The sequence below is a fragment of the Sodiomyces alcalophilus genome (genome assembly GCF_042370955.1).
Source record: "Sodiomyces alcalophilus JCM 7366 unplaced genomic scaffold ACRALscaffold_6, whole genome shotgun sequence".
NCBI classification, from domain to species: Eukaryota; Fungi; Ascomycota; class Sordariomycetes; order Glomerellales; family Plectosphaerellaceae; genus Sodiomyces; species Sodiomyces alcalophilus.
Window position 1 is genome coordinate 1,644,576 of NW_027263537.1, and position 26,201 is coordinate 1,670,776.

Consider the following 26,201-nt stretch of genomic DNA (forward strand, 5'->3'; position numbering starts at 1 on the left):
TTAGTTCCAGGGTCTTCCTCTCGGCGTCGCCATGAGTTAGAATAAATGCCGGGGAATGTCTGGCAGCTGGTGGGCCTGTGGCACGCGAGCCACTTTGCAAGAAGCGTCAGTCAAGACGAGGGCTGCGGATACCAGCAGGTTGGGCGGCGTCGCAGGCGTCGATGACTGGCCTGCGAATAGGGACCCATACAGTACACGAGAAGGCCCAAATTAAGATATGCATAACATGCATCTTTCCCGGCTCTTCGCCAGGGATGTCAGGCACGCTCCGCCGATTAACGACTGGCGTACTGTAGCTATCGCGGTGACTGGGCGTGAGTGAATGTAGCTCGCTGGTTGTTTCGATTGATGAGCAGAAATCTCGGGGTGGCATAGAGTGAGTGCTGCTAGTACGACCAACCCTTTCTGGTCGGTTGTATTATGGTGTTGACAGACTTGACTTGGGATAGTGGTTCGGCCTGGGAGTGGAGCGGTCCGTTGTCCTCGGCGGGGACCCACGTTGGACAGACGTCATGGTCATGAGTGTCAAGTCTAATCTCAGAACGTGAACAGGCCTGGGCCGCGGGCGTGGAGTTTCCAGCTGCATTCTGTTGATCGTGGCAGGCCGATGGGGACGACACCGTAACAAGATGTATAATTAGGTCGTAATTTCGAAGAGTCGGTCTGGGGGGAAGGAATTGCCGGTAAAAGTTCTCGGTCAAAAGAAGCCAAGAGGCCGGTGAGGCAAGAACGATGTTGATAGGGCCAATGACCCCGCTGCAGTACAGACCCACTTGCCATGAACCGATTATGTTGTGAAGGTGGTGGGGTGGGGATTGTTGTGCGCCCAATGACCAATCACAGGAGGTCTCACCCCCAAGCATCGGTTCTCACTTCATCCGAGATCTTTTCGCTCACAATGGATTCAGCAACAATGTTGCCCTGTGCTGTTGCAGCTTTGCGGCTTCTTCTCTCTCCGGCCGCCTCTGATATCTGCAGGCTTCCAGGGCGGCATTCGACGCCTGCCACGTTCACTGTATTTTTTGATCTCGTATCCCCTTCCGCGATGCTTCCATTGCGAAGGCTGTCCCTAGCCGCCCTTTTCCTTCTGTTCTATCTTTACTCAGAGCCACCAACACACTGGGAAATGACAAAGCCGGCTTTTCTGATAATCATGCCTTTTCTGGGCTTTGCCGCCGACTCGGATGCGGGTAAATCGAGATCGGGATTGCAGCGTTTCTAGGTGGTGCTACCCATCACTTGACGAGCTCCCAACGCCTTCACACATCGTCATTTGATGTGCTTCGAGGAGAAAGCCCCGTCGAGCTCACGCAAGTTGACCAGGTCTTCGTGGCCGACCAATCTGCCCTCCGTAGAAAGCGAGTGACATTGATGAAGCATTCGAATCCTGAGTACGGGGGATGGAGAAGCTACAGGAGATATCACACAATGGACGGCTAGCATGGGCAGTACGTTCCTAGCTTGCTACTCATCGCCTATCCCTTGTCTCTCGCCTCTCAGCTCCCATCTCAACGGTCTTGGGAATCCGATGACATGCATAGCGCTGCTTATTAGCGATGCTAGCCATTGACTGCATGGAAATGACGACAAGTCAAAGATTCTACTGCAGCTATTTCTCGGCCTGCTCACGCCGAAATACGTGTTACTGCCGTTCATATGCCGATAAGTGTCTCACCAGGCGCGAAGGGTCCGTCATGCTTGCAGCTTTCTCGGACATTCCTTTCGTATCGGTTCACTCTAGAGATGAGGACAGCTTCCATGCCCATTCACTTTTCCCTTCCAGATCAGGTTCGGCGATCCTCATTCCAGCCCCATGAATGCCCACATGGCCCTCTCCCCTTAAGCTCATACCTCGTACTTAGAGTTAACCGCAGAATAGTGCTCCGATTATGCGGACCAAACTTACTTGATTGCAGACAGACCACTGGCTCCTCTTTGGCGGTCGTACTTCTAGAGTTCTATCTCTACCCAACGACAGTCTAAAGAGGCCTAAGCCCAACCCGAGATTGCCCAGTTCAACGTGGCTAACGAACTAGCTATGTCCTTGTTCCTCTCTTCAGCATCCAACTTGAGGGCTGTTGACTTCCCCCCTTATGGGCCATTTCCTTTTTTTAAAAAAAGAAAATAAGGAAACAAGGAAAAAGGGGCCCGGGGGCGCCCAAAAGGGATTCCCACCTGGCGAACACCGTGTGAGAGGTACCGTCCCCCGCTTTTCTCTGTCAGTTTGATGCTGGTATAGGTATCTACCTATGCCAATGAGCACACGACTCGAGTATGCAACGTTGAACGAGATCGTGTGTGCGACCTCATGGACCATCAAATTACCTTCAGCGCGGTGTCCACCTGGGCTGCCAGCGGGCCCGGCCACATTCGAAGTTAAGCGGTCAAGCCGCTTCTGTTCAGACCAGGTTGGGCGACGCCAGGGAGTGGAATAAAGAAGCTGCGGGGCTTGCCTAGCTTGTGTCTCCGACAGGCGAGAGAGTGAAGGTCGCCAGTACCTGCATACGTAACGGAATCGTCCACTGAACGGGATTCAAGTGGTCCGTCCGGTCAAGAGAGAAGGGAAAAGGACGCACTGCGTCAGATTGGGTTGCCAGACCAACCCCCCCGGCGGACAAATTCGCGCAGTGCCCATGAACACGGTCATTCGATTACTGGAACATTCTCACAGCGGCGGCTCAAATCAGGCGAGGACGCTGTCCATGTTGGTATGGGGCCATCTGGCATCCAAAATAATACTTCGATGTGGTGACGAGTTGCTTGACCTGAAGCAGAGAAGACAAAACGCTCGGTCTTGTGGGATCAAGTTCAAAACAAAAGACCGGCGAAAGCAGGTTTCTGCAGGCGGCGCCGACATAATAGACGGCCTGGTCCTTGCCCTTTCGACGAAAAGGCGCAGTATTGAGCTTAGAAGACGCAGATGTCGTGTTCAGCTGAGGCCAGGGAACGTGTCACAGACTGGACATGGAGGGCTCGGGGTTGCAGATCATTCTTTCCTGGCACCCCACTAGGTCCATCCGACAGAAGGGCGCAGGCGTTCATGTCAGAACTCCCAAGCGGCAGTTTTCGTTTAACGCGAGACAGCGGATATATTACGAACAGAAATGAGGGAGGGGGAGGGGAAGGTGGCTTGTTAAGACGAACCTGACGGGGCGCTGCTCTCCACGTGAGCATGTCGGCAGTAGCTGTCCTTGTGCAACGAACACCAACATAGTGGCCTGGGATGCGGCCTCAAGGTGTATCTACCCGTATAAGCCAACATGGTAAGTAGTGATATGCATGGAGATGTACATTTCGGATAGGTGCCAGAACGGGAACGGGCCTGTCTGGAAGGGGATCTCCGAGTGCGCACTGCTAGTCAAGACGTTGAGAGGAAACGATCCATTGGCGCATGCAGATGGGAGCAATCGGGCAGTGCTGCAGCGAGTCGTCCATGAATCGTGACTACGAAGTACACCGGTCATCAGAGGGAGCCGGGCCCCAGGCATACATGCAGTCCAGCTTGTCGTCGACACGGAGCAGTGCGGCCAAATATAGCATGATGGCTGATGCCCGGTGACCTGTTCACCATGCAGGTACATAGCTGCCGAGGTACATTCTACCGAGACAACCTACAGCACGGACCAGGTGTTTGTTGATTGCTCTCACTTTCATGTTTTGCTTGTTCTGCCTGCATATCAAGTGTAGTATGGTGGGAAATAATACGGTATTACCTACCTTGCATGGGTAGGTCTGGTATGACGGGTGAGGAGGAGGGCAGTGTTGGCTCACTCACCTCGGTGTCACAACATACTCTAGCTCACCTTGAGAAGCCTTCTCATCTCTAACGTGTGACCCATCATTGTGGGGGAGGGGCGGGCACGGTACTACCTACACGTGTAGATACGACCAACCGTATTCATACTGTACTGATTACTGTACAATGATGCTCTGTAATGAGGTAGACACGTCGCCACGACAACCTATAGCTGACTCCGAGGTAGGTATGAAGATAATCGAAGAGGCAAAATTTCTTACATGGCATTCGCGAGGGATGGGAAAGATATAATCACATCGAGTCGTCTGGGCCAGGACCTAAATGGGACAGCGGAATCAGTGCCGCTGTGGAGACTATAAACAAGCTAAAAACGGGGCAACTACGAGGGGATGGTGACATCTCTCCAACCTCACCTACAACCATCCGCGCATTTTCCCAAAGCCTTCTGCCTCTACCCTAAGCCTCAATTGTTTGCTAGAAAATCTCGACTTTATATCACACACACCCCCACCTCCCCGTCTGTTCTCACCCCCATACCTCGTACGCTGAAATCTTGGAGCTCAGCCACGCGATCGGCCCGCGACTGCGTTGTGACATGCGCAAGAAACGACATCACCAAGCCAAGTACTCCAAACCGCCATCCACCGCTCCAGCGTCTCTCGGGTCCACGAGATCGACCCAGGCCGGTAATTCCGAGTTCCGAACCCTCGCTGCCCAGCCGTCTTATAGCCTTTTGTTCCCTGTGACTAAATATATCCCGGGTAGATGACCAGCCGAAAGGGGTGAACGAGCTGTTGGCCGACTTACGTCGGGCTTCTCTAGCTTCGTCCAACCATCCATCTTCTATCGCGTCGCCAGCATCCAGCGCATTGCCCGCGACTCTTCCCCCAGCCCTCCGGCAGATCCTCCAAATCCCCGAGACTCCTCCCCCTCCACCTCGGAGGCCCGTGCGAGTCGATGATCAAGGAAGGCGGCTGCCCCCTGGGCCACGGCCACCTCGCAGCTGGCTAGAAAGGCATGACAATGCCCCTCGGCCGGGGAGACGGAGTAAGGGCGGCGATGAACGCCATGTCGACTTCCACAAGCTACCTGGGGCTTACTCACCAGAGCGCGGTTCCCTGATGGACAGACTTTTGCGGCAGATGGTAAGCGGTTGGGACTTTCAGAGTGTCTACAATCGATACTACCTGGCCTCGCTACACAGCCGCGTGCGGTCTCTGTTGATCGAGTACCTCAGTCTATGGGGTGATCGAGGTGTCACAGTTGCTGATCTGAAAAGCATCCTACTACCCGTGCCATTGGTTGAGGACGAGAGGGATGCCCACACCAATAATGCTGATGCCCATGTCGAAGCTCATGATCGGTCACAACATTCCGGTTCTGAGCAGTATCCCAATTCCGAAATACTGGCCTCTCTAAACAAAGATCTCTATATCCTCAATCTGTCAGGTTCAGTTGGCCGGTCCATAACCATCAGAGAGCTCACAAACACTCTCTTTCCGCCCGAACTAAAATCCTTTGCAGAAACCGTCCACGACTCGTGGGACGCTGCAGACACCCTCCCCCTTCCCCAGCAGCTCCTTCCCAACCTTACCCATCTCTCCCTCGCGGTCAGCCCGTCAGAATCCCCCACAGTATCGTGGAAACAACTCCTCGCCCTGGCCTCCAAGCTTCCCACCCTGACGCACCTGAGCCTGGCCTACTGGCCGGAGCCCAGCCTGACGCCGAACGCAAAGTTCACGACCGTCGTGGGTGCCCAGGGCCGGGCCTACCGGTACGGAGGGACCGGTCCCTATTCGCACACAGTCGACGACGACTGGTCCGAGGCCATTATATTGCTCCGTAAGCTGAGCAAGAGCCTGTACAGGCTCGAATATCTTGACCTGACTGGTTGTGGGGCCTGGTTCGCCGCTCTCATGCACAATAGTGATGGCACCCAGATCGACTGGACGGGCGACTGGGGCAAGATGCAGACTCTCCGGCTGCGGTACGGGCTCGGCATCAGCGAGGACACACCTCAGGCCGACAGGGCTGAACTAGCCCGGGTTATCTCGACGGCGGTGCGGGTTGAGAAGCATATCGTAGGGCAGAGGGCGGGTAAAGGACGGTTCATCCACGTTGACAGGGATGCCCCATAGCCACAACGCCCTACATTTATCCAGCGGAGCGCTGTCGTGAAGGGAGCGACATGCTTCGAGGGGCAAGTATCTTATCAATAGTGTCATATACATACCCTGAGAGGAGGTTTCAGCGAACACCATGGACGTCTTCCCCGAACCAGTCGTGCGAGTGGCTCACTAGGCGTTTATTCCTAGTACCTCCTTGGCCAGTATGACCATCGTAGGTCGAAGCCTGGGCAGGATTGGCAAGATGGGAATTTGGCTAGGCTAGCCAGGGGCTAGAAAAAGCGGCCGGGTTCAATTCCATTCCAGGCAGGCTAGCAAGTTCATACACTGGCCCAGCGAGATGAAGCAAATAAATGCACGAAGAATGCTCGAGAGGCCGAGTTGATAACCTCGGTGGGTATGCTGCCGAATGTTCCCTGAAATATCGCGTCGTGATTCGAACGGCGGGAGGACAGCTGCACCGCGATCGACCGTAACCGTTTTCCATACTCATCCCCGTTGCCTCGCCGAGTGATGATTATCACGAGACACGCGTATCCGCTTCTCCTATGGTTCTCGGCCCCTGCGCCCACCTCGAAGTAAGACACGCGGTAGTCTTGATTTTATTCTTCTCCCACACCTTGATCTCATCCGTAGTCACGCCTTCCCATGGAACTTGGGCGATTTTCCGACGCGTTTCACTTGAGCTGACACGTCATTCCGTCGGTCATTTGGCTCATAGCTTGGGCTGGTCTTGCCGCCTCGTCACTCGGCCTCGACACGAGTTTATGGTAATTTGCATCGCTAATCTCAAAACTGTACGCGTGTAGTTTGGGCAAGCCAACCTCAGGGGCTTTATCCCAAAGGGTATTATATTGTGCTCGGCGGTTTGGTGTTTTAAGCCTTCCTCATCTTCGCAAGGTACTTGTCCGCGTATTTCCTCTGAGTCATTCATAACCAGGTACAAAGTACACTGAACTCATGCCCTTGTCACTCCGATACCGGATACAGCGCACAAACCAGGAATTATTACTCACACAAGGGCGGTGTCCCACAAAACTTTTCCTCGGGCCCGGGGGATGGAGCAAAAGACAGGGTTCACCGATTCCACTCGACGTTCACCATTTTCAACCTCGTCATAACGCCTGCCCAAGAACGCTGCTTTTCATTGAACGGCTTCTAAATTATACCGGGAAATACAGTCTGTGTTTTTCGGCTTAAAGAAATCAATCATCCAAGTACTACCAGAAGCCGCAATCATGTCCAAGGGCCGCGTTTGTCTGTGAGTTTTCTGGCCTTTCATTCTCATCAGCCTCCATGAAATAGCCAACTGACATAATATGAAGCGCCTACTCCGGAGGTATGTTCCTAAGCTTTGGGACTGTTCATCCGTCAACCAATGGCTGATAGACGGTTCTTGTAGGCCTCGATACCTCCACCATCCTCAAGTGGCTGATCAATGATGGCTACACGGTCGTCGTATGTTCAGTTCCTTTCACTCTGAGGGTTATTCGTTTCTGACCGCGATACAGTGCTTCCTTGCCAATGTTGGCCAGGAGGAAGATTGGGAGGAGGTTGAAAAGAAGGTATTCCATACCGCCCTGCCCGTGGTCATCAACCAAGACGCTAATTTCAACAACAGGCACTCATGCTTGGTGCCGAAAGGATGGTCATTCGGGACCTTCAGGCCCAGTTTGTCACTGAGATGGTCTTCCGCGCTGTCCAATGCAATGCCATCTACGTAAGTTAACCTCAGGCGGTGTGTCTCTGGACTTTACAGAGGCTATATCCACCATTAACACCCAGGGACAACCACATAAACGAGGCCATACTAATAAGGGATATTCATACAGGAGGACAGGTACCTCCTAGGGACCAGCTTGGCCCGTCCCATTATCGCTCGCGAGTAAGTAAAACCCCGGCAATCTCCCAGGCAGGAGAACATTTACTAACATATGCAAAGACAAGTTCGCGTCGCCCAGGAGTTTAATTGCGATATTTTGAGCCACGGTTGTACCGGCAAGGGCAACGACCAAGTCAGATTGTACGTTTCGTGATCCACGTGCTACCCTCCACTTGTCCCCGATGATCCCCTTATCGTAGCTTTTATGAATTTGCTCTAACGTGAGATGATGTAGTGAGCTCGCCTGGCTAGGTACCATCTACTCTCTTCATCTTTCGTTCTCGGGATATCCACTAACACTTCAAAGCACTGGCACCCTCGATGAAGATCATCGCTCCTTGGAGGATCGAGGCTTTCATCAGCAAATTCAAGGGTCGGGCGGATCTCCTCGAGTACGCGCGGGTTAACGACATTCCCGTCTCCTCGACTCCCAAAGCTCCGTGGAGGTCAGTTGCGTCCGTTGTGGTTTGTCTGGGACTTGGGCGAAACTGATTCAATGTAGCATGGACGAGAACCTCGTGCACTGCAGCTACGAGGCTGGCATCCTCGAGGATCCGGATCACGAGCCGCCCAAGCATCTCTGGAAGATGACCGTTGATCCGCTCGAAGCCCCTGATAAGCCATATCACCTCTCGATTCACTTTGAAAAGGGTGTACCCACCAAGGTCGTCACTGAAGACGGAAAGGAGGCTACCGAGCCCGTGGAGCTCTTTAAGCTTCTCAACCGCATCGGCCACGATAATGGTGTCGGACGAGTTGATATTGTGAGTCTTCTTGGCTATTCTCTTGTCTGATTGTGGCTAACAAAGTCCTTCCTTTCAAACAGGTCGAGAACCGTTTCATTGGTATGACTAGGTATTCTCCTGTCGTCACAAGAGCTCTGAGCTAACGATGCCGTAGGTCTGAAGAGCCGAGGTTGCTACGATTCACCGGGCTTGACAATCCTTCGTCTCGCCCACGTCGATCTCGAAGGCCTGGTCATGGACAACAAGGTTCGCGAACTCCGAGACCAGTTCTGCACCACTTCTTGGAGCCGACAGCTGTACAACGGCATGTATTTGTAAGTACCCACGCCCGCTTCGCCCTTGCAAGCCGAACTGGCGAATCGGCTCAGGCGTCCTATCTCGAGGTCGTCTTAATTTCCAACATGCTAACAGATGGACAGCTCGCCGGAGAGGGAGTTTGTCGAGAACTCTATTATCGCCTCCCAGGAAAACGTGAACGGAATTGTCCGCATGATGGTTTACAGTATGTATCATCCCAATCTGGCTTTTCACGTCCTTTGGATTTTGTTACGCGTGTTCCTTCGCCAGACCCTCGCCAGATTGTCGCCCATTTGCCACGGAGCACAGACCTCCTTTGAAAGGGCACTACTGACGTGATTTACAGAGGGCAATGCCTACACGATCGGCCGCAGCAGCGAGACCAGCAACCTCTACAGCGAGGAAGATTCGTCGATGGACTCTCTTGACACCTTCTCGCCCATGGACACCAGCGGGTTCATTGCCATCCAGGCGATTCGCCTCAAGAAGTATGGCGAGAGCAAGATCGCCCAGGGCACTCCTCTCACCGAGTCGTGAGGGCCATGCATGAAGTTGACCATGTTGGGCATCTTCATTCTATGAAGCTGCGAGAGAAGCTGGGCGGAGCCCGTTTCTAGGTCCGGCCGTCCACTTCTTGCTCCGAGGCCGACTGCGATTTGCAATGTGACTTTTTAGGTCTTGATGGTCATGTTGCGGTAACCCAACAGGCGGTGTTGTACATCATACTTATTATCATCTACAAACACGAGAGATTTTCCTGCGCATAGCGAGAGCCTCAACGCAGGTTTTCGTAGTATACAGTCGCGAATCGTAAAGGTCTGAACAAGTATTGAGCTCTGGTCGCAGACTTGGTAGGGAGGCAGATGCCCAGACTGGGTGGGTATCCTGAAGTACAGTGAACTCTCCACCTGATACTGTATACAACACGGTACGTACTCCACCTTAGTAATCAAGTCGCCAGAACCGGCTTTCGGCGCTTCCCCTTTTTTCCCGGGGATTACTTCTCACATCGCCGCGTTCAACCAGCCTCCATTCACATTGTCTATTTTCACTGATTCGAATCCTCCTTCGCGCCGCGGCTGCATCGCATCGTATTGCATGGCAAGTGGAGTGCCGTGAAGCGCACAGACGTGACTTTCCTTCGCATGGAGGGGTCGGGGATCCTCCAATATATGTAGCAAGCATCGAGTTCCGTTGCCTCTCGAAGATCGCTGGTGCAAGGTAGAACCGACTTCACTTGCCCATTCCCACTCTACGAGGCCTGAAGCCATCTTCCGCGTGGCGTTGGGCCAGAGACTGACGAATCCGACAATCCCCTTGCACCCGCTGCCTCGCCTCGCTTCTCTGCTTTGTCATGTCATTTCTCCTTCGAGAACGCCTCCGCTCGTTTGGATCGTGCACCATGCCGCGTCTTGACGATTCCAGCGACGATGAAGAGGCGAGCCTCCTCGCCCGCGGTGGCAACAGGGCCCGTCGCCTCTGGTCGGGCTTCGTCGATTTCGCCATGCAAGGGAACATCCTCGAGATAGCTTTCGGCCTCATGTTAGTAACCTAACCCATATATTTTCCTCTTGCTCGCCTTGCCCCGTCTCCCCGTCTCTCCCCCCCTTCTTATACCTAGTCTCAAACCATGCCACGCACCCGGCGTATGAACCAAATGATATCGATGACCGTTCAATGTTGACATGTACCACAACTCGGCCTCCTCACAGCTTGGCTGCCGCGTTCACCACCCTGGTGAATTCGTTTGTGAATAACATCCTTATGCCGCCCCTGTCTGTCATCTTCCCCATCAACCGTAACATGGAAGAGAAGTTTGCCGTTCTGAAGCCTGGCCCCGAATATGAGCGCGAGGAGGGCTACACCACCCTTGCGCGGGCCAAGGACGATGGCGCCGTCGTCCTCGCCTACGGGTAAGTCCGTACCTCTTCTCTCGTCTTGCCTGCGTATTTTCAGGCGGGTCTTTGATCGACTTTTCCCCGGAAAACCATGAGCCAAACTTGACTCCCGTTGCCAGCACTTTGTCCTGACGTGCCCCGTATAATGCCAATCGCCACAGCTAACGCGACTACGTCCCACAGCTCGTTTTTCAACAATACCGTCTCGTTCTTCTGTGTTGGCCTCTCCCTCTGGGGTCTCGCGCACTTTTACCAGCTTTTTTCCACGGACCCCATCATCAAGCATACCAAGAAGTGCAAGTATTGCAAGAAACGCGTCAACGAAGCGGTGGGTCTCGCCGCTGTTCTATATACACACCATTGTCAAATTTCCCCCTCCGTTCTCATTATTGCAAGTCAGATGGCGTTTCAGCGACTGACGGGAATATGGCCAGGCCCTTCGGTGTCTCCATTGCACCAGTTGGCTCGACGGGAGGGAGGATCCCGTCGACGAGCAAGAAGCAGATGGTTGACTTATCGATGGCTTCAAATCCTCCTCCTTGGCCGCCGAACTTTACCATGACCTTACTCGGTTGCATGAACTTGAGCTTTTGAGCAGACGCACCTGCGTGATATCCAATGTCGTTTCATCATTTTCTGATGTCATGTTTGTGTTACGAGTGCTTCAGGTTACGAAAGGTGTTGAGTCTGGTTGAGCACCAGTTTACTGTCCTGACATCCCCACAAGCTCAGGTAGCCTCAGGGTGGGTGTTGTTCATGTAGCTTTTCGTCAACACGCGGAAAGTCTCCCCAGAGCCGACCTAATCACGTTGTTTCTGTGATGGTCCTTACCCCTCGACGGCGGGTGATATTGTGTAGATTCTGTCGCATAGCTGTTAGGCAAGTGCGCAGATGGCGGCTAAAGCATTGTTCTGGCCCAGGTTAGCCGAGGAACAGCTCACGTACCCAGGAGAGACACCGGTGTTGCCCACTAGGCCCTGTCTAAAGGTCTTTTGACTTGCCAGCTCTTGTTTCCAATTTGAGAACCCCAGCATGAAGAGAATCTGGGTTATCCGGAGCAAGCCCTGGGCGACCAAGGACAGGGAACAAACAAGCCAGTCGTGTGGATTCACACTCGGATGAGTGCCGTTTTTCTCTCATGAACCATCTAGTTCAACCAGTCCAGGCCTACACATGCTCGCCATGCTCTGTGCTGCGTCGAGAGCCCGGTGGAGATTGCGCTTTGGCGTATGTCCAATATAACCAACCCGCTATGCCACTGACCATGATGAGGACGAAGAAGAGAATGCCAATGAGTGCACCGATGGCTAACATTTTGACGGCTTGGGAAAGCGGATTGCTAATTGTCTATTGATGGGCGAGAGACAGTGTGGCGTTCTGGCCTGGAGACCGAGTGGAAGAAGGGCTGCTGTACGATGCAGGAAACCGGGGCTCCTCGTTGCCTGGAAAGGCGAGTAGACTATCTTATAAGTTACACCCTCAGGGAGCTCGCATGCGGCCGTTTTGAAGGCATGTTCGAAAATCAGGTATCGTTGCTTTCCATTCACATCAAGACCCTGTCTTCCAATCTCACCGATACTGAACCAGAGGCAATTAAGCACCTGTAAGTACGTTGTCTAAGCAGTGAATCAAGAGCCCGATGATCCTTTTTACCGGCGCCGAACCATTGTATCATTTCGTGTTGATGCTTTTCAGTGTTCAGGTAGGCTTCACGGTTTCGAATAACGTGGCCGGATTTACAGACCTAATGGCATCAACCATCCCACACAAACGTTCCAACAGAGGTCATGGTTGTCATGTTCATCCTCATTTGTCAGAAAGGTGCAGTTACTCACTTTATCTATGAGATTCGCCTAGTTGTGACATCACAGCTGCTGGATTTGATGTTTCCCGTGCCAAACCAACGAAGTGAGGCTCTGGCGTCTAGCAAGGAAACAGGGCATAGGACGTCGGACGAATTTAGCTCGACTTGACGAGCTAGCTGGGTGTACTTCGTACGGGAATAAGGGACGTAATTACTGGTATCCCAATGGCGCATTACGTGAGACTGCTTCGTCGATGAGTTGACATCATGATGAGGGCGATTGGCCACACGTACGCAACTCTAACCCCCTATATAATCAATATGGCACATTGGCAAGATGCCGAGGACCCTTTCGCCCCTTCCGATTGATCTGGAGATGAGAGATGAGAGAACGTCCTATTGAGCCTTTCAGATATCTGACGAACAGACGCAACGAAGAAATGGCGACGACAGCGCGAACTTCCCTGTCCGCAGAGGGCCCAGAGCCCCCCAACAAGACGACAGAAAAGTCGATAAACGACTACAGAGGGCTATCCTGCCCGCCGCACGCTGATAGGCTGGAAAAAAAAGTCCACAAAGCAGCGGTGATCGAAGCCCTCACCATCAACGTCGACGAAGGGCTGGATGGCTTCGTGTCAGGCTTCCTCCACATGCCGCCGGACTTTGTCAAACCGGCCGCGGCGACGCACCATCGAACAGCGGCGATTCTCGTCTCCGGGGCGGGCGGCGGCGTGACGGGACCGAGCTCCATCTACCTGTCGCTGGCATGCAAGCTCGCGACGCTGAGCACGGGGATCCCGACGCTGCGGCTGGACTACCGGGCGCCGGGGCGGAACCGATACTGCGCGCAGGACGTCCGGGCGGCCATGGCGTACCTGGAGGACACGTACGGGCTGGACCGGTTCGTGCTGGTGGGGTGGTCGTTTGGCGGGGCGCCGGTGTTCACGGTGGGCGGCAGCGACGAGCGGGTGGTGGGCTGCGCGACGGTGGCGAGCCAGACGGCGGAGACGGAGGGGATACGCAAGCTCGCGCCGCGGCCGCTGCTGCTCCTCCACGGCACGGCGGACCGCACGCTGAGTTCGACGTGCTCGGAGAGGTTGTACGCGATGTACGGTGACCGGAGGAACGGGCGGATCCAGCTGTTCGAGGGGGATAATCACATTCTCAGCGGCAATGCGCAGGCGGCCGAGGCCATGCTCTGCGACTTTATCACGTCTTGTGCGGGCCTGCGTGTCGACGAGGGGGAGCACGCGATGGTTGTGGAGGAGGAGCTCATCCGGGAGGGCGAGAGGCGGTCTCTGATGAAGAGGGGAGGGGACCTCAGAGGGCCGGAGACGGTGGACTAGGGAGGATGAGGCGAGGCGTCTTTCTAAGGAACAGAAGCATAAGAAGGTCCAGGTCCATACCTACCCGGGTTTAGGGGTTTATAGGTCAGAGCCCGATGACTGGTCAGACTGTCGACAGTCTTAGAACTTTATGTTGACAGTTGTACCTCTGACCTGGCTCTGGTCAGAGCAAAACCCTCTGTTCAAGCTCTGACCTACACCCCACCAACCCGGGTAGGTATGGAGAAGACTCGGCCAGTTGTCCTAGGTACCCAGGTACCGAGTTACATACACAATACTCCGTATCCGCAATGCTTTCATACTGTACTGTGGGTCTCATCTCAAGACGTCTGCACATGATCACACATGAGTGTACAGTGTACTTGGCCACAATACCAATGTGACCCGGCCAAGAGTCGCGACCATTCTTGGCATTTCTCAGTATTAGGTACTCCGTATACTTCGTAGTCTTTCCATTCCTCACATAATGTCTCTCTGGCCGGCATCGGCCCGCCCGCTCTGTTGCTTGTCATCTCTCGCTCGACGACCTACCTTTTTACTCCCTCGATATTAATGGTCGTCTTGCCCTCCTGCTCCGCCCCGTCCCGGTCGGCAGTTTCGGCTCCATGCCCCTGCTTTACACTCCACACACAAGAGAGGGACTCTACCTATTGTAATTACGAATACCTATTGCCCGCTTGCCCCTCAGCTTCAACCAGGGTTCACCACCAAGGGTCTTGGCACTTGGCGCACATGAGAAAACCCGGCGTCCTCCAACCAGCGCCCATGGAGCAGCCGTCAAGCCCAGACCTTGGCTCTCATGCCCAGTGGAGGACTGACGGCACACCGGCAGCCTGCCCAGAGAATCGAAGAATGTGAAATGGAAGAGAGGAGAGGAGATGACAGGAAAAAGTGCCCAAACTCTCTTTCTCTCTCACCGAGCCGATCCTTTTCCTCTTTTTAGCTATCAGTATTCTTCTGGGTTTTTGTCTTGTTTCTTCTTTTTCGTTTTTCGTTTTCCCTGGGCGCCATCGCATGCCGAGCCTTGACGACACCGTACGGAGTAATTACTTTCACCTCGCTGCTTCCTTGGAGCCACCAAAGTCTCCTGTCTTTCCTCCTTCCACCCGTCTTGTCTTCTCACCTCTTCGTCGACGATCTCGATCTTGACTGCGGCTCTTTCGTTTCCGGTTGTCGTTCATAGAGTGACACCTCAAATACCCTCAACGTCCTCCAAGGTCCTCGCATATCGCGACGGTGTATTCTCGACTACATTCCTTCGCATCTACCACAACGTAGCGACGATTCTGGTCGACCGAACGCCCCAAATCGAATCAACCGAAGCCCAATCCATTGAACATCGACCTATTCTTCCTCGTGTCCCGCATCGATCGACCTCTCGACTTGCCACGGCCCGAAAACCGCCAACCGATCAATCGTGGTAGTCTTTGGGGGGCCCTCGTTCTCCCGCGACCATGAAGTACCCACAGCCGTTCCTCGCGTTGCTCTCGCTTTGTCTCGCGACAGGCGGCAGCCGCGCCGAAGAAGAAACCTCGGCTCCCGTCACGGCTCCGGTCTTCCTACCGTACTACTCGTCCAAGTCCTGGTCTTTGGTCCGGGGGAGTATTGTTACAAGTGTAAGAAGGAGACTCAGATAGCCCGGTCTGCGTGTTCTCCGTGCATATTAGCTGACCATTCCGGTGGTAGAATGCCGACGAGACGACCTACACCATCTTTTGCGCCCCGCAAACAGCATCACACAACTGCGATCTGGCTCTCGAGTTTCCTTTTATCTTTGCTGAGGGCAATCAGACATTGCGATTCGATGGCACAAAAACATCGACCTAGTATGTTCCGTTTCCACGTCGAAGCCCGCACCCACCTCACCTCGCCTGCCACTCACTATGGCCAATGCTAACCCATAGGCAAAACAGCACCGTCAATTTGGAATGCAAACTGGGCGGCACCACCGCAGCCACCTGCTCGGCGTACTCGAGTTTGAGGAGCGGATACATAGCCGGCATCCATACGGGCCCGACCGAGGTCACCTGGGAATCAACGTTGACTGGGACCGAAGTCCAATGGGGGACGCTCACCTTGGCCGAACAACCGACAGAAACGACCACGAATGATATCCTCTCGCCGCCGACGTCCACCGAAGAATTAGTCGCTACTGACGGCTTTTTGTACGACGGGACCCTGCCCACCGGCACCGAACCAATGCCCGTCGAGACGGACCTAAGTGCTGGCTTCCGCAGCGAGATCAACTGGTTGCTAATCTGGTCAATATGTGGTGTTCTGTTTGCTCAGTTCACCATATAGGCTCGATCTTGCCAGCCTATTCGAGGTGGTCGTAGACGGAGAAGGTTGAAAAAAGAAACACAAACGAAACAAAAGGATAAAAAAGGAGAAGAAACACAAATCTCTGGGTACAAGCCTCGTCCCATTGACGGCTGTATGGCAAACACAACAGGAGGATAGGATCTCCAGTTGGCGACGACGAAGCCGGCAAACGGGAGTTGGGCAGAGCTGACTGGGCGGCAGTGAGTGGATGGGCCATTGCAAGCTCGCAGGACATGCTGTTCCATTCGGAGACATGGCAGCAAGGTTTTTTTGCGTCTGCTGGGAGGACACGAGTCGACGATACTCGTGCCACTAGGCATTGTGCGTTTTTTGTTTAGGCATCGTGACGGTGCTCCGATGGTTCGGAGTTATACCCCCTAATGGCGTTGTGATTTGGCGTTGCATTTGGCCACAGGCACGGAAGAAGCCTTGCGGAATTGATTTCTTTTGCCATTTCAAAACTACGCAGCATCATCGCCTGGGCGTGGGTGCTTTATGCTTATTATTGTGTTGCTTGATTTCCGCACCCTGGTGAAGATGAGGATCCTACACTACAGACAAGGAAGAAGTTATGCCAGCGTGGTGGAGCATGACAGGATGATGACTTGTCTGGGCAGTTTATCACTTTGACAGGGAAAGGCACAGGTCCTGGCATCTGTTCCTACAGAGGCGGTTTCCTGACTTGAGGAAGATGTCGCTGTCTCAGCGAACCGAGGGAAGGCGGTGGGATTATATCGTGCTAATGATGATCCCCGTTCTTACAGTACCCTCCATCTGGTCTACTCCGTTTGATTACATGAAGTTGATTGTTGGATACTAGAGATCGAATCTTGACTATAGCAGGAAACGCGGGACATGAACAAACTCCGGCACGAGACAGTCCACGGTTCCGTCGCCCTCTCCCGCGCCCATCGTTCACTATTTACAAGGACGCTGCGCAACCAATGCCGACTGCGAGAGCGAGAGAGGTGGCTCCAAGGAGCAGCCAGCTCGGTCCCACCAATGTCGCCATGCCCTCACTGTCTTCCTTTTCTGCTCCCTCCTCGTCGTCCTCCTCCCGACCGTCCCCGCCTTCCTTTGGTTCCTCGTCCTCGCCATGCTCGCCAGGCTTATCGCCGGGTGTGCCGCTGCTCGTCGGTTCTGGATGTCGGGTCGAGTTAGCATCGTCCGGGCCTGCAATGGGACCCACATCAGGGCCGGCTTCGGGGCCTGCCTCCGGACCTGCTTCGCGACCTGTTTCGGGTGTTTCGGGACCTGTTTCAGGACCTGCTTCGGGATATGCCTCAGGACCTGCTCCGAGACCTGTTTCCGGATATGCTTCATGACCTGCTTCCGGACCTGCTTCGGGGCCTGCTTCCGGGCCTGGGATCGAAGTCACACCCGGCCCCTCAAGATGATCCGTCACAATCGGTCCTCCGGAATCTGGGACTACAGTGTCAGGCGCCGCATCCGAGGCAGGGGGAGGGGGCGCGGCTGTATCCATAGGTGCGCCGGGGGGTTTGAGAACTCCAGGTCCCGGGATGACTGGCCCTAGACCGTCCGGCGGCAGTTGGCCCGGTGGCACACCCGCTTCCACATCCGTGGGTTCCTGGGGAACATGGGGGGCCGGCTTACCAGGCTCATCCACTTTGGGTGACTTGTCCCCATCCCCGGGCTTACCCTCTTGCCCAGGCTTTCTATCCTTTGCAGAGTCGGCACTGTCGGGCGCTGTTGGTTTCTTCCAATCCAGTTCTCGGACGACCCTGATCTCGCCGTTGCGGAAAGGGGGCTGCGATTGGCCTATGAGAAGACCCTGAACTGTCTCCAGAGCGCACATCTGCTGCCCCAGCCCGACCGAGCCGTCGAAGCCGCCAGTGTACCACCGCTGACCGCACGTCGCTTTGTCTTTGCCGCCCGAGCACGACTTTGCTGCGGCAAGTGCAGACGCCTCGAGCAGCTCTCTGACTTTTGGTGCGAGAGAGGGCAGGTGGTAGGTGGACTGCCACATGAACCGGGCGAGATAGCCTTTCAGGGACTGCCGAGAAGCGGGTTCTCCATGTCAGCTGGATGTTCCAGGCCCAGGCTCAGGCTACGTCGGCACAAGACATACCTTCATATCGTGATTGCACATGTCGGACGGTTCGCAAGCAGGCTCATACAAGACAGAATCCTTGAAAAAGTGCTGCGCGGCAGCTTTCAGCAACCCGTGTGCTCGCTCCTCCCATGCCTTGTCGCCTGTGACCTCGGCCATGACGGCCGCCCCGTGGAGATGGATACCGGCCGTGTAGGTAAAGGCGACATGGTTCACGCGCTTGCAGCCGTCGCTGGCGTGGGCGCCGTCGTAGACGACGAGCTTCTTGCCGATGAGCCCGCGGGCGGTGGACCAGTCCCACACGCGGTTCGCCCAGTCGGCGTAGACGTGCTCGCCGGTGGCGCGGGCCAGGCGGGCGGCGAGCTGGAAGAGGCCGCCGTTGGTGACGGTGTTTTTGTAGTTGACGCCGTTGGGGTTCGACTCGAAGACCTGCCAGAACAGGCCGCCGCCGCACTTCTTCTCGTCCCAGCGCGAGGACAGGGCGCGGAAGATGTTCTTGCCAAAGTCGAGCCACGACGGGAGCGCGGCGTTGGGCTGCGGGAAGTTGCGCTCCGCGGCCGACATGACGACGAAGCCCCAGAAGCCGAGGTCGTCGTTGCCGAGCTCGTCAAAGTGCTCCGGCGGGTTGAAGTCGTGGTGGGGGCCCGTGTTCACGGGGGCGAGGATCGCTTCGAGGATCACCTTGTTGTACGTGGGGTCGCCGGTGTAGTGGTAGTAGTCGAGCATGGCGCCCCAGAGGGCTCCCGCTTGCCACCAGTAGTACGGGTCGGGGAGGTCGCCGACCAGCTGGGCAGGGCAAGGGGGTCAGCTTCTTGTCTGTTGGGGTTCTCGGCGACGGACCTCCCTCCTCCTATTTACTTACCTCCTTGTCGTCCGACACGTTGCCTTTGTAGTATGACATTGCCCCGTGGGCGAGCGTGCCCGCTGCATTTCGAATGGACTCTTGACGGGTTTCGTGAGCTTCGGGACAAGAGCATAGGGCGGGAGGACTTACGGGGATCAGAGACATCCAAATTGATCGCGTTAACCACTCCGGGGAGGGCAAGGCCGATCCCGATCAAGATTGAGAGGCCCATCATATTGGCGGATGGTTATATCTACAACACAGGATATCAAGCGGAGGCAGGACTTTGTCTGAAGCAAGGAGGCGGCCTGGGCCGCAATGCCTTAAGACGGCGAGGTCTGCGACTGGCCTTTTCATGTCGTACTCTGTGACGACCACACGGCGCAAGAGGCTTGTTTTCCCGATGCCATGGCGTCGAATACGCGCATCGTGGATACTGAGTGCATTCTCTTGAGCGCCACTTGAGTATTTTCAGACTGATTGGCTCTGAAATAGCCCAAACAATAACGGGACTGCGATGTACGAGTAAGGAACAGAGTCGATGCCAGTATCTCATTGACTCCATCTCCATTGACGAAACAGCTCAAGTTGGTGACAGTGCTTGATGTTCAGTGCCAGAACAAACCAGGGTCGTAAGTAGCGAGCGAGGATGGGACTCCTGTCGAGAAGTGTATCACGAGAATGAGGACAAGACTGTGCCAGCCTCCTAGCTCATGCGGGATCGTACTTGGATGAAATAGAAGCCTTCCCAAGCCCTCGGCAAGGGAATTCATCGGAACGAGCGCCACAGTCGTGGAAATAGGAACTATACCGGCTAGGCCATTGGGATTACTGAGGGCTAGTTTAGATCACAATCTAGAATCAGATCTAGGAGCCACGTCTATCATGTCTATTCCCCGGGAAGCAACTCACTGAGAGAAGCAAGGCGATTCCCCTTTTCATGTAAGTCTATCATTTACGTTGCGTTGTCTCTTTATGCCACGACAGCATTTGCAGCCGTCTCCTTCCTTTCTTCATCCTCCTGTCTTCCCTTTCCCCTGACTTCCTCCAGCGTGCGCCGTAGAGAGTCCAAGAAGCGTGTAACCTCATCTTCTGTGCCGACAGTGATTCTGAGACATCCCAGACACCCGTGTTCCTTGCCGCGGAAGCGGACAACGACGCCCTTGCTCTCGGCGAGCGCCTCGTAGACTGCCAGGGCCGTGACATTATCCGGGGCGCCTGAAGCGTCCAGCATCTCGTAGAGCAAAAAGTTGCTGGCGGTGCCGCCGCGCAGGCGACCGACGCCGGGGATCTTGGGCAGCTCGGCGACGAGGCGGTCTCGCTGCGCGATGAGCTTGTCCCTGTGGGCCCTCATGATCTGCAGGCCCTTGTCGGAGACGGCGTAGGAGGCCAGGGCGCTGGTGGGGCTGGAGATGTTGTAGGGCGCCTTGAGGTTGTTGAGGAGGCGGGCGATGGGGGCCGAGGTGAAGGCGGCGCCGAGGCGGATGCCGGCCATGCCGAAGGCCTTGGAGAGGGTCTGCATGACGACGAGGTTGGGCCACTCGAGCACCCACTCGGCGAGGGAGGTGCCGTCCGGGGCAAAGTCGATGTAGGCCTCGTCCAGGACGACGACGCCGTTCCAGGTCGGGTGCTCGAGGACTCTCCGGACGTCGTCCTTGGCGAGCAGGGAGGCGGTGGGGTTGCCGGGGCTGCAGAGGTAGACGAGTTTGACGTTCTCCTCGCGGTTCAGGGCTTCGATGACGGCGTCGGTGTCGAGGCCGAAGTCGGGGGCGGGCCGGAGCGGGACCTTGACGATGCCGACGTCGTTGACCTGGGCCGAGACGGAGTACATGCCGTAGGTGGGCGGGCAGGTGAGGATGCGGTCCTTGCCGGGGACGCAGAAGCAGCGGAACAGGGCGTCGATGGCCTCGTCGCTGCCGACGCCGACGAAGAGGTTCTCGGGGGACAGGTCCTTGGAGGTGTGGGTGTGGGTGTTGCGCAGCTTGCAGAGCAGCCGCTTGAGGTCCCCCTGATGAGGGTCGGGATAGCGGTGGAGGCCGAGGAAGTCGATGTCCAGGTCGGCCTGGGCGGCATCCGGCTGGAGGGATGGCCCGTAGGCGTTCTCATTCGCATCTAGGAGGATGTTTGTGCCATCGTCCTTGTAGTCACTGGATGGTTGAGTCAGTTTTGGTCCGGCCTGGGTATCTGAAGTTCGTTGAAGGGCTGTCTCACTCTCTCGCGCAGCGGTACGGTTCCAGTGTTAGGATATTTTTCCGCGCACAAGTCTGCAGGTTAAACGGAGACATCTTCTCTGGATCTTTTGTTTCCCTTCTTGATAGGACATACGAAAAGAACAGGGAAGATTGGGTGAACCCCGTAGACTGGGTGGAGATATTGGATGAGGTTGGAGGCTTCTTAGAAACCAGTCACGAATCGACTCATACTTGGTAAACCTCCAACTCCACTGACAGCCGAAGTACCTCCCCTCTTTTTGGGTATGGACATGGTACTTGCAGGTACTTAGCGTCTATGAGTCTTAGTGGCTTCGTACAGCGTGGTGTATTCGGTAGACGAGGCCGAGGCCGGAGTTTGGAGAGCGGGATTAGGGTGGGGTCCACGTGTGAGGTACTGCGGTAGCTACAACACCATCAGCCTTACGTTGTACGGGCAGCTGAAGGTTGAAAGATTTAAAAGTACTTCGTACCTATCCATCATTTTGGTTCTCATGCTCTGATAGCCAGGACCTAGCTCATATATGTACGTGTATGCTTGGCCTCCTCGTAGAAACGTGTCTACCGGGCGGTACATTTCCCGGTTCATGTTAGTTGACCATCAAACATACAAAGCCAACGAAAGGACTCCCAAATTGGACACAATGACCCGCGAAACCTCTGGAATGAATTTGACTTGACTATCCCAGTTCTTATGCTCCTCGTCAGTGCCCAGTGCAGGTGTTTATTCTTAGTGACACTCCCCGCGTGTCTCGAGGAGCTGTCTAAACCGTCACCGCATTCCGGTCCGGTCCGGTTCGGGCTTAGTTCGGATCAAAAAAAGCTGTGTCGTGGAAATGGAATTCGGGGACGTACACGTTGAATGCCTACAACGTAGGTATAGGTACTTCGTACTGCTGAATACCTTACGGAGTACCTAAGGTAGACAGGACCTATTGAAGCGCCAGATAGTCTCTGTAGGCGGGAAAAACTTTGCTCTAATAAACCCCCACCACTCTTCCTCCTTCCTCACTCCTGCAGTCAAGTTCGGCATCTGTGGATGACACGACAAGACAGGACACAAGACACACATCCACCCACCGCAGCCCACGCGATAAAGCTCGTCTTTACGAGGTTCCCGGAACTTCAGCGCTAGGTCAATCATTCAATCACCACCTGCCGGTTCTCTCTTCCAATCCCTGTCTTCCCCCCCTCCCTCTTGACGCCTCATTTGCCTCGCTCCATTCACCGTCTCTCTTCTGGTCTTGGGACAACCTTTTTCGCGACCCCGACCTTCATCCCGTCGTCCCCGCGGTTCCACACACCCCTGCCCACACCCCTTTAGCCCTGCGACGGCCTAGCTACCTGCGGGAGTTTAGAAATAGTAGGTACGACAAGAAGACGTTGCAGCCTACTCAGTACAACGTACGCATCCCATCATCGACACGTCCGCCCGACGGGTCCTTGTACCTAGCGTCGCCAAGTACAATAAATAACCCTTCTCCCGACGAATCACAGTTGTTGGAGGCGTCTTGTCTTGAACTCGACCTCGCTCTGTATCCGTATCCCGTCCCGCCACCGCACCGCAAGCGACTCCTCCTCCTCCATCGACGACTGGGCACATCTGCCAGCAATTGTCGAGGTCCCACGCAGAAAGCAAACCCAACCCTGTCAGGGGGCTGGCTGGCTGCCCAGTCCACCTAATTTGGATCCATCGACCCCATCCCTCGGGCCAAGACCACTTTGGTCCTTCCCACCCACCCAGTAAATAAAGCAACAGCTCAGCAAAAGCCATGTACGCTCCCGACTACGGCTCTTCCAATGCTCCTCCAACCTTCAACAACGCCGCCCCACACCCCAGCCAGAGCCTTCATCTGCAACCCGGCTCCGTTCCAACCCAACCAGGTCGGCCGATGATGTACAACCCAAACCAGTTTGCCGGTATGCCTGGCGCCGCCCAGGGCGGCTTTGCTGGCGCTGGCGCTGGCACTGGAGCGCCGAATCCTGCTGCCATGATGTCGGGCGCTGGGCCTGCAGCCGCCATGATGCAGACGACCGCCATGCCGCACATGCCGCCGAATGGACAGCGTAAGTGGTTCCCTGCCCGTCGCGTTGTGTTCCCCCCCTCCATCTCGTACCCTCCCTCTGGCGCGGTTGTCTTGTCGTCCGTCGTTCTGCGACAACCTTCCACATCCATATCCACCTTGGATACCACCGCCGCGCTGCCGCCGCCGCCGCCTCCCCCTCTCCTCTTCTCGTCCCAGCCCGCCGTCCACACCCTCCCACCTCTTTCATCCTACTTTGCGCTTTCGTATCTGTGCTCTTTCGCGTCGCTTTCGGGGAAACCGCGTCACGTCCACTGATGAATCATCGTGTGTGCTGAGTGAGCGCTGAAGCTGACGCGCCTGGGCTTACTAGTCCCTTACCAGAACCAAGCCAACGCCTACGGCGGCAGCCTGCCTACGTCCGGGTCGCAACAATTCTCCGCCAATTACATGGCTGGCGGCATGCCTGGCTTTCCCATGAATACCGGCATGAGCCCGCAGCGACAACAGCAGCATCATCAACTTCAACAACAGCAGCAGTTGATACAGCAGCGTATGCAACAACAGCAAAAGCAGCAGCAGCAACAACAACTACTACAGCAACAACAACAGCAACAGCAACAACAGCAGCAGACACAACAGCCACATCAACAACAGCAAACACAGCTACAGCAGCAATCGCAGCAACAACAGCAGCAAGCACAACAACAACAACAACAACAACAACAACATCTACATCATCAACACCAGCAACAACATCATCCCGGTGCTGGTATGGCTACCCCACAAAGGTCGCCGAGTGCGGCCCAAGGAACCCCGAACAACATGGTGCAGTCGCAAGGCCAGCACCAACACCAGCACCAACACCAGCAGCAACACCAGCAGCAAACGAGCCGTGCCACACCACAACCTCCCTCCAACAGCCAGACGCCGACGAATGCCCAAGCGCCGACGAGTCATGTCACAACGCCTCAGACGCCGACTTTCTCTTCCAATTCGCAAAACGCCACTGTCAACGGCTCATCGACGGCTTCTACACCCCTCAGCCCTGGTGCCGAGTCGCGGGAAAAGGAGAGGTTCTCCCTGCTCCTCAGTATCAACCAGGAGCTTCTCTACGAGTCGATACAGCTGCAGCAGGTGATGCAGGAAAAGAAGAGAGAGGCAGCGGAGGCAGCAGCGGCAGCCGGGGAAGTGGGAGGGCTTGACCAGAACAGGAAGCTCACGCCAGAGGAAGCCATGGCGCACCAGGACTATACCCAGTACGTTCTTCTCTCTTTGGTTCTTTTGCGCGTTTCGTTTTTCGAAAGCTAACTATTCGTCACTCCAGGTGCATGCGCCGGCTACAAGGCAACTTGAGCTACTTGGCTGCTTTGGCGGATCGAAAAGCGTCTATCCAGGTCCCGCCCTGCCCGTCGTATCTTACACCACCACCTCTTAACATGAATCTGAAGATCACGAGTCCACCGGTTGGGTCCGACTCGAGCGACAGGAAGATGGATCCCAATGCGGACCGGGAGGAGCGAGTCAAGCTGATGACGGAGCTGTACACGAAACTGCAGTCTCTTTTTCCCGGCGTCGACCCCAAGAAGGAACCGACTTTCCAGCCCCAGCGCCCGCAGGGCCACCCAAGCACCGGCCAAGGCCACGGACAGAAGATGCTGGGATCCCAGGGCAGCCCCGTGGTGTCCCACTCCCAGGGCCCTACTCAGGCACCTACTACCACTGCAAGTGACCACCAATCTTCAGCGGCGGTTCCCACATGACCTGTAAAGACCGACCAGGTGCCCGTGTAACGCATAGCCTGCTAGTGACCGTGCCTGGGCCGAGAAGAATGTTGCGGGATGACAAAATCAAAACATACCAAGCGATACAGAGGAAAATGGGTAGAAATTCGGGTTTCACAGCCTGTGGCGTTGGGGGGCTCCTAATGGTATTTATGCACGAATATCTGAATATGAAATGGGTGTTTTGGTATCCCAAGAAGGGCATCCCGGCGTATCTGGCGGTCAGAGAATCCGAAGACTGTAGGCTGTCCGACTGTTCGACGACTACCTCGAATGATGCTATTCGTGGACAATGACCCGGACATGCAGAGGCTCGGCAAGTCTGCACCATGCAGGGGACGTGCACCTGGCCCTAGTACGTTTTGGGCGAATGGAGCGGGGGTTCATCAAGTTCATCAAGTTATCAGCCTCGAGGGACGAATACAGAGGGACGAATAGGGGGTTAGGTGTTGGTGATAGGAGATTTGGCGCCCCCCAATTGCCGGTTCCCTATTCGCTTTTGTCGATCAACGGATCCAAAAGGAGGTTGTTATGGATTAACGATGGCTCTCGCTTTCCCTTCATATCGACACGACACAACATCACAGACCAGTCGTTATTTTTGGGTGGAGTCTTCTCGTAGCATCAGCGTGTTTCGCGTATTTTTTGTTCTCTTCTTTGCATTATTCATAAATCACGAAGCGTGATCATCTTAGAGCAGCCCTTTCTGGTCGTCGAGTCGACCGATTGAGCTAGACGACACGGACCTTTCACCAGGCACGGCAACGCTATTATCTGACAGACGACGTGTTTCCGTGGCTCTTGGCGCATCAACACGCCAGATGTACGAATATTCGTAATTACTATTTCCCCTCTTGGATCGCCGTCTCGACAATCAACGATCGCCAATCCCTCATAGGCGCCGCAACAACATCACAACAACTCGCTTCCACCGATCTAGACCTTTGCCGCCGGCCCGGCAGGTCTCTGTGGGCGAATGCCGGTAAATACCAACAACCCATCGATCGACCCGCTAGCTTCCGCGCTTCCTGGTAGGAGGACAGGATCCACAGCGAGAAGAGACATTTGGCATTCCATTCATTGCCTGCTA

The 26,201-nt window shown here is 55.2% G+C and overlaps 10 protein-coding genes across 10 annotated transcripts; 6 read left to right on the top strand and 4 right to left on the bottom strand.

The window, feature by feature from the left end:
- Positions 1–36: 36 nt before the first annotated feature.
- ACRALDRAFT_1093431 (uncharacterized protein) lies at positions 37–4,292 on the bottom strand (the record flags this gene model as incomplete). Its single annotated transcript, XM_071019671.1, has 31 exons — positions 37–92; positions 118–243; positions 310–360; positions 401–848; positions 874–1,048; positions 1,121–1,218; positions 1,266–1,305; positions 1,368–1,409; positions 1,469–1,516; positions 1,647–1,697; positions 1,737–1,857; positions 1,898–1,924; positions 2,001–2,082; positions 2,176–2,216; positions 2,266–2,522; positions 2,577–2,664; positions 2,696–2,933; positions 2,956–3,049; positions 3,101–3,185; positions 3,211–3,242; positions 3,313–3,417; positions 3,458–3,560; positions 3,596–3,611; positions 3,649–3,670; positions 3,718–3,766; positions 3,804–3,823; positions 3,877–3,930; positions 3,974–4,012; positions 4,053–4,101; positions 4,155–4,170; positions 4,263–4,292. The coding sequence occupies 31 exons, from the start codon at positions 4,290–4,292 to the stop codon at positions 37–39; spliced, it is 2,703 nt and encodes a 900-aa protein (XP_070873463.1).
- Positions 4,202–6,189, top strand: ACRALDRAFT_1076150 (uncharacterized protein). Its single transcript, XM_071018477.1, has 2 exons — positions 4,202–4,443; positions 4,523–6,189. The coding sequence occupies exons 1-2, from the start codon at positions 4,353–4,355 to the stop codon at positions 5,893–5,895; spliced, it is 1,464 nt and encodes a 487-aa protein (XP_070873464.1). The 5' UTR covers positions 4,202–4,352; the 3' UTR covers positions 5,896–6,189.
- A 743-nt stretch (positions 6,190–6,932) lies between these two features.
- On the top strand, positions 6,933–9,673 carry ACRALDRAFT_1042092 (uncharacterized protein). The gene is made up of 14 exons (XM_071015243.1): positions 6,933–7,144; positions 7,209–7,222; positions 7,286–7,341; positions 7,395–7,448; positions 7,505–7,603; positions 7,716–7,768; positions 7,826–7,906; positions 8,001–8,017; positions 8,073–8,211; positions 8,268–8,529; positions 8,592–8,610; positions 8,666–8,825; positions 8,931–9,013; positions 9,155–9,673. The coding sequence occupies exons 1-14, from the start codon at positions 7,122–7,124 to the stop codon at positions 9,343–9,345; spliced, it is 1,251 nt and encodes a 416-aa protein (XP_070873465.1). The 5' UTR covers positions 6,933–7,121; the 3' UTR covers positions 9,346–9,673.
- A 537-nt stretch (positions 9,674–10,210) lies between these two features.
- On the top strand, positions 10,211–11,218 carry ACRALDRAFT_1032120 (uncharacterized protein; the record flags this gene model as incomplete). Its single annotated transcript, XM_071014919.1, has 4 exons — positions 10,211–10,350; positions 10,521–10,721; positions 10,890–11,034; positions 11,141–11,218. 4 exons carry the CDS (start codon positions 10,211–10,213, stop codon positions 11,216–11,218), a joined length of 564 nt encoding a protein of 187 aa, XP_070873466.1.
- Positions 11,219–12,950: 1,732 nt separating this feature from the next.
- ACRALDRAFT_1070228 (uncharacterized protein) lies at positions 12,951–13,856 on the top strand (the record flags this gene model as incomplete). Its single annotated transcript, XM_071017745.1, has 1 exon — positions 12,951–13,856. One exon carries the CDS (start codon positions 12,951–12,953, stop codon positions 13,854–13,856), a length of 906 nt encoding a protein of 301 aa, XP_070873467.1.
- A 1,454-nt stretch (positions 13,857–15,310) lies between these two features.
- ACRALDRAFT_2028858 (uncharacterized protein) lies at positions 15,311–16,157 on the top strand (the record flags this gene model as incomplete). The annotated part of the gene is made up of 3 exons (XM_071020559.1): positions 15,311–15,472; positions 15,543–15,682; positions 15,770–16,157. The coding sequence occupies 3 exons, from the start codon at positions 15,311–15,313 to the stop codon at positions 16,155–16,157; spliced, it is 690 nt and encodes a 229-aa protein (XP_070873468.1).
- Positions 16,158–17,100: 943 nt separating this feature from the next.
- ACRALDRAFT_2043424 (uncharacterized protein) lies at positions 17,101–17,661 on the bottom strand (the record flags this gene model as incomplete). Its single annotated transcript, XM_071021349.1, has 1 exon — positions 17,101–17,661. One exon carries the CDS (start codon positions 17,659–17,661, stop codon positions 17,101–17,103), a length of 561 nt encoding a protein of 186 aa, XP_070873469.1.
- Positions 17,662–17,898: 237 nt separating this feature from the next.
- Positions 17,899–19,268, bottom strand: ACRALDRAFT_2125290 (glycoside hydrolase family 76 protein; the record flags this gene model as incomplete). The annotated part of the gene is made up of 3 exons (XM_071023901.1): positions 19,112–19,268; positions 18,268–19,035; positions 17,899–18,192 (listed from the first exon to the last, which is right to left on the bottom strand). Coding segments are annotated over exons 1-3 (1,209 nt in total), but the record flags the coding sequence as incomplete, so codon positions are not given.
- Positions 19,269–19,856: 588 nt separating this feature from the next.
- ACRALDRAFT_1081477 (uncharacterized protein) lies at positions 19,857–21,787 on the bottom strand (the record flags this gene model as incomplete). The annotated part of the gene is made up of 3 exons (XM_071019172.1): positions 19,857–21,240; positions 21,624–21,709; positions 21,770–21,787. The coding sequence occupies 3 exons, from the start codon at positions 21,785–21,787 to the stop codon at positions 20,067–20,069; spliced, it is 1,278 nt and encodes a 425-aa protein (XP_070873471.1). The 3' UTR covers positions 19,857–20,066.
- Positions 21,788–23,075: 1,288 nt separating this feature from the next.
- ACRALDRAFT_2028861 (uncharacterized protein) lies at positions 23,076–25,090 on the top strand (the record flags this gene model as incomplete). The annotated part of the gene is made up of 3 exons (XM_071020560.1): positions 23,076–23,370; positions 23,701–24,586; positions 24,655–25,090. 3 exons carry the CDS (start codon positions 23,076–23,078, stop codon positions 25,088–25,090), a joined length of 1,617 nt encoding a protein of 538 aa, XP_070873472.1.
- Positions 25,091–26,201: the final 1,111 nt, after the last annotated feature.